Source organism: Camponotus floridanus, unplaced genomic scaffold (genome assembly GCF_003227725.1).
Source record: "Camponotus floridanus strain SB8 unplaced genomic scaffold, Cflo_v7.5 scaffold7, whole genome shotgun sequence".
In the NCBI taxonomy this organism is placed as follows: Eukaryota; Metazoa; Arthropoda; class Insecta; order Hymenoptera; family Formicidae; genus Camponotus; species Camponotus floridanus.
Genome location: NW_020229838.1, coordinates 3114240 through 3124889, shown reverse-complemented (window position 1 = coordinate 3124889; position 10650 = coordinate 3114240). Strand labels below are relative to the sequence as shown.

Here is a 10650-nt window from a genome sequence, read left to right as displayed (position 1 = left end):
TCTCCCGCTCGGACTGTCATTTAAATTCCAAGGATCCGCTTCCATATGAATTCCCCGGATCCAAGAGTCCAATTATATACATCCTTTGTAATCCTATTATTCCCTCAAGTTCAATCAAGTATTCCCTCTAACTTCCCAGCGCGTCTGCCCTACCCTTCTCTCTCCAAATTTTGTCTATGTCTACAATGTGTATGTTGTGTATAATTTGTGTACAAGTGTGGCTGTAGTGTGTAATATGTGTATACATGTATATAACCCCAGAGTATAAAATTTAAATGTAAATTAATTACCTAAAGTGTAAATGTGAGTAGGTTTCTTTTCTTGGAGCTAAGATATTTAGAATACGAATGCGGGATGAAAAAACAAGGCAAATTCGGTTAAAGGATTTCATTTTATAAGTTTAACGAAGTTAACCGAGTGTGCTATAAATCTGCCAAGGATATGTATGCATAGAAACATAGTCACCTTACGTAGGTAAGGATATCATCGGCATCACCTTACTCCATTTAACGTTTATACATACCTTGCGTAAATGTCGATTTTTATTAATAATTCTATACTATTATATTATTATATAATTATAGTTTACATTATTATTGGTCTATACTATTAATAATTCCATCATCTATATTAATAAATAATTGTATCGTTAATATATTATAAACATTAATCTATATTAATAAATAATTGTATCGTTAATATATTATAAATATTAATCTATATTAATAAATAATTGTATCATTTGTCCGTCAAATGTAATCATTAAGGACATAGGTTTCGCAAATTACGAATGATCGATACCGTCCAATGTATTTATGTAACCAGTGTCGTACCTAGGTAATTTAACACTCGCGGCGAGCTAGTCCTTTAGCGCCCTTTGAATAAAAGTGACGTCAAAAAATAAGTGCACATTTGTTCGGGTTTATGAAGGAAATAAAAGAATATAAGTTTATAATAATTTATATAATTTTAAAGTATAAAGCTGAGCAGTAATAATCACAACGATAATCAGTATGCTGCATATTACAGCGATAACAACACATCACACACATACAAAATATTTTTTATATTATCACAATATTGTAATGCATATTAGCTTTCAAAATTTCATCTGCATTTGCGCCCCTTCAAAATTTGCGCCCTGAGCAAGGGCCTCGCTCGCCTCTTAGCACGGCACTGTATGTAACAATAGGTATATTAAAAGGAATTATAAGTAGTAATTGTTTGTTGACACGATCAATATGATATTACTCAATATGATACTGTAATATTAATTACATTTCACATGTGGTGTTGATATGTCGTGCATTTTCAATGTAATTAAATTCAATATGTATAATGGTGTCCTGTGCGTATAAAATGTGTTCAACGCGTACATTCGCTCGTGAGAAACAGAACACGCACATTTTTAATTTACAATGTGCGACACACAACATTTAAAGCTGGCGTTGTCATGAATCGTGAAGAAGGAATTGCCAGAATTATCGATCGGCTACATTTGTCGGCCACTGCGACTTACATTAAGATTGAATATTCATATACAGATATATAATCGCGTCTTTAATTCGACACACATGAAGTAATGTAGCAATTCTGTGCATTAACAAGAAAACTTCACCGTAAGATGAGAGAAATTATAGTTTACGTACTATTTTTGTGATAAATAATATTCTTATATAATATTATTATAATATAATATTCTTTGTAATTATATATAATAAATTTATTTATATATAATTAATTTATTCTTTGTAATTATAATAAAAATTTCCATTTAGCAAAATATATGTATATTTTCTCTCGATATCTTTATTGTTAAAATGATATCATTGCGATAAACACAGCAGCATAAAACACTTCTCACGATTGAAAGTTGGAAAAAAATCTACTTAATATAAATCTAGAAAATAGAGAATAGGAAGTATTTCACGATCAAGCAATCATTGCATTTTACAATGAGAAAAAAAGAAATATTTGATATTTTGTTAGTGAAATATTGGCTAACATCTTAATTATTAAAACATCTTAATTATTAAAAATAACGTATGTAATAAGCGATTGAATGATTGGCATTCTTCACGATTGAAAAATAAATAATATAATGTTATACAAATTGCATTTATAATTTAAAGAGAAAAAAACATAAATCAATAAACTGAGAAATTAATTTTTTTTTTTATTGTACGCCGAAACATATTTTATACAAATACACATATATAATAAAATAATATTTTGTTTTTAACATATTTAACATATTTAAGAAATCTGTTAAGTATTCTTTAACAAATTTCCTTTCATTCGACACTCATAGACAAATTTTTAACCACTGTTGTTTTTTACATTAGCCTGTTTAACATCATCTCGAGTAGTTTTGTAAAGTTTTCCGCACATGCCATTTGTTTCCTTCCATTATGTGATATAATTCGAAATAAATGTATATATGATTATATTTTTATATACTGTGACGTGACAAGGGCTCAAGTGTCTATCACAAGGGTCGGAAAATTCGACTGCAGACAGTTTTTTTAGGGGCTAAATCTCCCCGGTTTAGGGAGAGAGATATATCATTGATGTTTCCCTTCGAGGGTGAAAGTTTGCCTCACTTTGTACAGTATTATATTTATGAGGAACGGTGACCTATTGACAAGAGTGATAGGATCTCATTAGGACAGTCAAAAAGAAGAGCAGCTGACAAGGGGCTGACGGAGGTACCGAATATTAAGTAAGCACGCCAGAAATAACTTACTTCTTTTCTGCAAGATATTTCATTATAAATCCTGTAAAAAAACTTATGCATTGCATATAACATCTTGCTATAAAAAGGTCTGAAGGAGAGCCAGGGGAAGGCTATTCCACATGTGGCATGCGTGAAAGCCCCAAAACGGAGTCTAAAAACATGATAGATCAACTCGATAAAGATTTAATTAATAAATATAATGGCAAGAAAGTCACATGTAATCCTTAAAAGACGACTGGTCTGTTAAAAATTCTCGACAATAAATTCTATACAACTGGGATCTTTATAATTCTAGAATTGTATTAGAAATTTCAGAAATAAATTATTTCGGATAGAAAGAGGCGACTTACTCTCACCACTCTTGTGATATTTTTTGCTTGTGCTTTTTGCCCTTCTTAATTATTCAACCAGTATCTTACTGTACCATCTCGAGGGTTGCCACAGAACATGAAGTATAATATCCCTTGTAGGGATTTTTGCTAGACGTTTGCTAATCTTACGCTTAATCAGAGTATTAAAGTGGATAAAAATTTGAGTGACATGCATAGAAATGGATATAATACTTGCGCGATAAAGGTGATGGGATTAACGTGTCGCGCGAAAATATTTTTTAATAAAATTGACGAAATATCATTTCGGCAAAATTTTTTTATTTTTTACTTATTACGCGACATTATTCGTTTTATAAATATAATATATATATATATATATATATATATATATATGTAATTTTTTATATAAAATTACATTCTCGAAAAAATAATTGCAAGTCAATTGACGATTAATGATTTGTGTGTGTAATATAAATTAAAATCGTATGATATATATAAGATTTCGAAAATATCTATAAATTAATCAACATATGACTTTCATAGTGCGGATTTGCGTAAGCATATATTATGAAAAATAAAAGTGCATTAATCTTGTTTCCAATAAATCAACTTGTATTTCTTCATTAAAAAAATCCGCGTTTATATCAAAGTTGTAACAGGAAGTGCATTTGTCCATGAAGTTGATTTAGAATCGCAAGAACGCCGATCTTTTGCCGCAACGTATCGTTTAAATAAAGCGCATAATAAAAATATTGTTAAGTTTTACTTAGCAACTGCATGTAATATATATTTATAATATTTTTCGGTTTGATTCTTATATCACCAAATTACTGAAATGCATCAAACATAAGAAACACTGTATTATTAAAGATAAAAAATAATACATTGGACAATTATTTGATATCCATTATTATATATAACCGTATAATGTTTTAAATATTCGGATTATTGAATCATTATTCTAGTCTTTAATAAACTTATAAGTATTATATGTATGATCAATTAAGATGTTAATTTAAAAAAAATAAATCAATATATATATAATTATCACATATAATTACACACATACACACAAACACACACACAAAATTATTTATTAACATAAATTATCTTCTTATAAATCAATAATTTCAAAATAATTATAATTATTATTATTCAAAATTATTAAGTATATTGTGTCCTCTAAACTAATATTCAAATCAGAAGAGCAGTAATACAAATTAATAGTAATACAAATTAATTATATAGTCGCATGAAACTCAATTTTCAAGAAAATAATTTGCATCAATGACCATTTTATAGCTATGGAAAGAAGGTGAAAAGAAGAGATATTTATCGTACAGGATGTCACGTTGGAACGAAACCATATAAATACGATGATTCATTTTCTTTTTGATCGCGCAAGAGGTACCTGCGTCGTATCGTGCAGCACGTGCATTATGCGCCGCGTTAGCACGTGGCGCGTATCGAGCGAACGCAACAGGTGATTGTCAATGGTTGATGGACGTGCGCCTCTCGCCTCTTCACCAATTGCTAGTTTATAATCGCTTCGATGAATCCTCATGTCTGTGTGTTCCGTACAGACTAATTTATTACAGCGCATTAAATTAGTGCTTTTTTTCTTCGCCATTTTTTGAATCACCACTAAAGGCTCGCGAAATTGACGCAAATTATCTTTTTACAAAATTAAATCTCACGCGAGATGTTTAGTAATTTTGAATTAATTTATAAGAAAATAATTTATTAATAAATTTTTTGATGATTATTTAGAGAAATTAATCTTTAAATTAATATATATAATATTTATAATATTCTAGTCATATACATGATATATATATGTATGTGTGTTTGTGTGCAGGGATGACCTACCACTAGGAATAGTCTGGATAAATTCAGACCTCACTCATGAGTAGGTATAGAAATTCAAATCTGACAATCATAAACGGATAATTTTTTTAATTCTACTTTACCCATGGACGTAATTAAACTTTTCTTGCATGAATTAAATCGGTAAAAAAAATTTTTTTAATTCTACTTTATCCGTGGACGTAACTAAACTTTTCTTGCATGAATTAAACCGGTAAAAAAATTTTTTTTTTTAATCAAATCCTACCCCCCTCCCTCTCAATTGATTGTTGTCCAGACCTGGGGCGAAACCGTAGTGCCGCCCCTGTGTATGTGTGTAATAAGAAATAAACGCACAATTTTATTAAATGTATAATATGATATATCTGTAAAAGAAGTTCACACATTACATTTCTCTTTCTATATCTTTTTTATCGATCGTATATATATATATATATATATATATATATATATATATATATACATATATAAGATATATATAAAATATATATACTTTTCGCTTGAAATATAACGTATACGCACACATATGAAATAATATACGCATGATTATATAATAATATACAAATATGCATACAAATATATAATTTTATATAAATAAAGAGTAATATATAATGGTATATATAATAGTAGTTTAATTTAGACATGCTAGCACATAAATAGCTTTTAAAACATATATTAATAGTATGTGATATTTAAAAATCCGATATTTGTTTCAATTTTTGATATATGTGACTTGAATTTGTTATGTGAGATTTGACATACAAAGTGAAATCTTACAACTAGTTGTTTTAAAAATTATATTCATTATCTATGAACTGTACGACTTTATGAGATGTAAAACGATTTTTATGTATAGATGTATATATGAAAAATAAAAATATATACATTTATATATTTAATGCTTGTTATTGTCAATTCAATTTATATATTTAAAATATAGATATACTCATACATGTTCTAATAAAAATATAATCTCTTTCAAATTTATTTTTGCTTGGTTACAAATTCTCTTTAAGTAACTAAAATTAACAAAATATATTGATAAGTAATTTTTCTGACATGTACTTTTTAAAGTTAAATATTTAATAATAATTTAATAATGATTATTTATAATCGATTTATAATTTTATTAATATTATTAATTTATAATTTTAAAAGTATGTACAGCAATAATGATTTGTTACAATGTCTACATCAAATTAATTGTACAGAAAAATGTAACATGTGAAAAAAATGTAAATATTGTATCTCTACCAATTTATTGACTTAATCATTCATAAGATAATACAATGTAGGATACATGTTACAGAATGCTAGTAATATTAACGTAATCATTACAAACTAAACAGAATTAGTCTCTACTCTTCATAACCTTCAGGCAAAGCATTTACTTCTGGATTATGGAAAAGTGTATGATTACCATCGCCCCATGGGAATTTCTGAAAATTAAAAGAAAATGAAAAGTTAATCAGTACTTAATTTTTAAATGTTTATTTTCCACACATATATATATATATATATATATATATATATATAATAATTATATCAATGCACGACATATCGATGTATACCTTGGTTCTTATCCTCATATGTTCATACGCAACGAATTCTGGACGTTCATCATTATGATGAGCTTGATGATTCAAATAGCAATTCAACATAGCCAGACATATCGCTGGCACGCCAACAAAGAACGAAATCCTCTTCCACAACAATAGTGACTGTTCTGTAAGGTATGTACACACAAGTATTACTGTTATGTAATATTCATTGATAATTAATTTAGAGATGATACATTCTTTTCTTGTCCCTGAGGAAAAACAATGCATCATCGTAATGTTGTTCAAGTGCAAAGCATCATATCTAGATCTTAATTAATAATATTTAATAAAAACATATTATAAAAAACGGTATCGTCAAGTATGCCATATTCTGTGCAAGCATAAGTTGTGTTTCTCAAATGCATGCAAATAAAATATTGAATTATTGACATAACAATTCGCTCGTATTCACCTGTACTTGTATGTTCGTGTGGGCTAGATTTAGTCGCATATTTTCTGGAGAAGGTACGAATAGTTCTCATCCAAGCAGCCATTTTTGCTCTTCTGCTAATCTCCAATCCCACTTTCTGTGGATGTCAAATGGACAATAAACATGATAGGGCGCGTTCAAAAATCTTACAATCGTCTAAAGTAACATTTATTTGACCAATCAGGACAAAAGACTTCTCTTTGTCCTGATTGGTTAATTGAAAGCTATTCTGTCCCAGTAATATTTTCGAACATACCTTTAGCAGCACATTTAAAGCTGATTTTATATTGGTCGACTGTCATGTTTATTCAACCAATGAAATGTCAACTGAAGAGTTAGTTGCGGCGGTTGCGGCTGAGGTCGCTGCAACATAAACATTTGTGGATAGGTGATTATACATTGTGTGTATTTATTTATTAATAATATTGGAAATATCATACATTATATGCGGTGATTATAATGAGCGGCAAGCGGGAACACGAAGAGAGTGACACGGAAGATGGCTGGATTGGACCATTACCTACAGAAGCTGCACCGCAAAAGAAGCAACGAGGTTATAATGAAGACAATTTTTATAATTCACATTTAAATAAATATAATGAAAAATAATGTTTCCCTATTCTATGTAAATCTCTCTTGCAAGATTTTAATTTTATTTCTATTTTTATTTAACAATAAATAAGAAAATTTTTGTATTTTATTTGTATATTTTTTCTAAATATCTTTTATTTTTTTACAGTTTTGGAGTATGAACAGGTGTATATAGATAACTTGCCATGTTGTGAATGTTACGAGAAGTCTTACATGCACAGGGATGTCATTACTCACATTTTGGTAACAAAGTTGGTATATTGCATAAATAATAAAATGATGTATACAGTTTTTGCTTTCTGAAAAATCTTATTCGAATGTATCAATTCAGGTCAAACTTTGTGATAACTGCCAGTTGCGATGGACATGTAAAATTTTGGAAAAAACAGGAGGAATTGATAGAATTTGTAAAGCATTTTCGGGCACATTTAATGGCAATACAGTCAATGTCTGTTAGTTGCAATGGTGTTCACATGTGCTCAGTCAGTATTGATAAAACTATGAAAATATTTGACGTCATCAATTTTGGTAAGTATATATTTATTATTTTTAATTACTTTAAAACATTTATAAAGAACATTTAATTTATCATATATATATTTTTGATTTAAGACATGATAAATATGATAAGATTGGATTTTGTGCCACTCTGTGCTGAATGGGTGTATTCAGCTGGCGATGCTATATCTGCTATTGCAGTATCTTCGCAAGAATCAAATAAAATATTTATCTATGATGGTCAAGGAACAAATACACCTTTACATGTATTGGAGAAACTACACACTAAACCTGTCGTTATTATGAAAGTAAATTACAATTCAAAATATATAGAGAGACTTATTGAATTAATTGAAAAAAAATTTGATTAATATATCTTTCTTTTTGCAGTATAATCCTGTATATGAAACATGCATCTCCATCGATAAAGCAGGCATATTGGAGTATTGGACGGGTCCGAAAATGAAGTACAGATTTCCCAAATGCATATCGTTTGAATCAAAATTAGACACCGATTTGTTTGAGTTTGCCAAGAATAAGACTTATCCATGTGGTTTAGCAATATCACCTGATGGCAAACGATTTGCATCCCTTAGTGGAGATAGAAAAGTTAGAGTTTTCAATTTTCGGACGGGTAAACTATATAGGATATTTGACGAGACACTTCAAAGATTTACGGAATTGCAACAAACTGTACAGCAACTTCCAAACATGGAGTTTGGACGCAGGTAAAATGCTTGTTACTTTCTATGGTTCTCAAAATTTTTTAAATGCTTTCAACTGGTTACATAAATTTTTGTTATTACATATTATAGAATGGCAGTCGAAAGAGAATTGGATAAAACTGACACGAATTTAGGAAATATCATCTTTGACGAATCTGGTTATATTATTTTGTACCCTACGATGCTAGGTGTTAAAATGGTGAATCTTTACACAAATCGTTGTATCAAAATTATGGGGAAGCCGGAAAACATACGACCAATGCACCTAGCATTGTTCCAGGTATTTAATAAGTTTTGCAATTAAAGCGCAGATCGATGTATGATTCATGATATATAACATACGAATGATGTGCAGGGAAAAGCGAGAAAGACAACCGCTGCGTTAACTGTTGAAATGGAAGCTTCTGAGAATCCTACGATAGAAATGAACCGTCCCGATCCAACGTTATTTTGCACAGCTCATAAAAAAAATCGATTCTATATGTTCACGAGACGAGAACCGGAAGACACAAAGAGCCAAGAATGCGACCGAGATGTTTTCAATGAGAAGCCCTCGAAAGAAGACATTATATCTTCGACGGAAGCTACAAATATGCAGAAAATATACGACACAGCGATCATTCATACGGCACTCGGCGACATCCACGTCAATCTCTTCGGCAAGGACGTCTCCAAGACTGTGGAGAATTTCTGCGTACACGCGAAAAATGGTTATTTCAACGGACACATTTTCCATAGAGTTATCAAAGGTTTCATGATACAGACGGGCGATCCCACCGGAACCGGTACTGGCGGTGAAAGCATATGGGGAGGTGAGTTCGAGGACGAGTTTAAGCCGAATTTGAAGCATGACAGACCATACACTTTAAGTATGGCTAATGCGGGACCGAATACGAATGGTAGCCAATTTTTCATCACGCTGACACCGACGGTGAGTACAAATTTATCTCGAATAAAATTTTTCGAACATAGATTGAGATGATGAATAGTTTCTATAAAAGGTACTTTACAATACTTACTAAAGATACTTAATGCGAATATTTTGTTCGCTTTCTATAGCCCTGGTTAGATAACAAACATACCGTATTTGGCCGAGTTCATAAAGGAATGGAAGTCGTGCAAAATATCAGTCAAGTGAAAACGAATCCTAAGACTGATAAGCCTTACGACGATATACGAATAGTTAGCGTAACTGTAAAATAATTTTATAAAATAAAGATCGAAGGAGGTATACATACATTTTTTTACAAAAGATATATCGATATACGATAATTTCACGATTTCCATTTCACGATTCCCGTCTTTTACTTCTTCTCCATTTGATATAACAATCCTCTAACAAAATTATACGCCCCCGTGGCGCATGTGAACATGTTGACGCTGAATAGATTATAATTTTTGGGTATTATTACCAGCGAATATCTAAAATTGCGTAGATACGGACAAGTTGACAGTATTGTGATTAAATTGAGAATTGATAAAATTCATACCTAGACCATATAGCGCCTGTAACCATAAGACTCGCAGTTTGACTGAGCGAGATTGTGTCCGCGGGTCGGTTAATGTCCCCTAGACCCGCTATTACCAGGCCCCATTTAAACGTCGGTGCCCAAAAGAATACCGTAGTCGGGCCTGAGATATGAGATAATTTTTTTATGAAATATTTTCTTAGAAAAATTTGAATTTTTAGATGGCAACATACCTGCAGGATGCAAAAATACAGCACGGAATCTTTCAGGCAGGATCGAAGCAATTCTCAACATTAATCTCTGATAAGCGCTAATTTTTCCGGACATTGCCATAATTCTATGCGATAATCTTTTGAAAAAAATTATGTTTTATAACTTAAATGCATATAAAACATATTAAA

At 30.4% G+C, this 10650-nt stretch overlaps 3 protein-coding genes across 3 annotated transcripts; 1 reads left to right on the top strand and 2 right to left on the bottom strand.

Moving 5' to 3' along the window:
* Nucleotides 1-6171: 6171 nt before the first annotated feature.
* Nucleotides 6172-7082, bottom strand: LOC105248444 (cytochrome c oxidase subunit 6A1, mitochondrial). The gene is made up of 3 exons (XM_025413712.1): nucleotides 6949-7082; nucleotides 6507-6661; nucleotides 6172-6374 (listed from the first exon to the last, which is right to left on the bottom strand). Exons 1-3 carry the CDS (start codon nucleotides 7028-7030, stop codon nucleotides 6294-6296), a joined length of 318 nt encoding a protein of 105 aa, XP_025269497.1. The 5' UTR covers nucleotides 7031-7082; the 3' UTR covers nucleotides 6172-6293.
* A 216-nt stretch (nucleotides 7083-7298) lies between these two features.
* LOC105248429 (peptidylprolyl isomerase domain and WD repeat-containing protein 1) lies at nucleotides 7299-10015 on the top strand. The gene is made up of 8 exons (XM_011253205.3): nucleotides 7299-7519; nucleotides 7706-7808; nucleotides 7889-8085; nucleotides 8170-8363; nucleotides 8446-8783; nucleotides 8871-9060; nucleotides 9136-9711; nucleotides 9840-10015. The coding sequence occupies exons 1-8, from the start codon at nucleotides 7426-7428 to the stop codon at nucleotides 9981-9983; spliced, it is 1836 nt and encodes a 611-aa protein (XP_011251507.1). The 5' UTR covers nucleotides 7299-7425; the 3' UTR covers nucleotides 9984-10015.
* A 69-nt stretch (nucleotides 10016-10084) lies between these two features.
* Nucleotides 10085-10582, bottom strand: LOC105248443 (mitochondrial pyruvate carrier 2). Its single transcript, XM_011253232.1, has 3 exons — nucleotides 10483-10582; nucleotides 10271-10412; nucleotides 10085-10202 (listed from the first exon to the last, which is right to left on the bottom strand). Exons 1-3 carry the CDS (start codon nucleotides 10580-10582, stop codon nucleotides 10085-10087), a joined length of 360 nt encoding a protein of 119 aa, XP_011251534.1.
* Nucleotides 10583-10650: the final 68 nt, after the last annotated feature.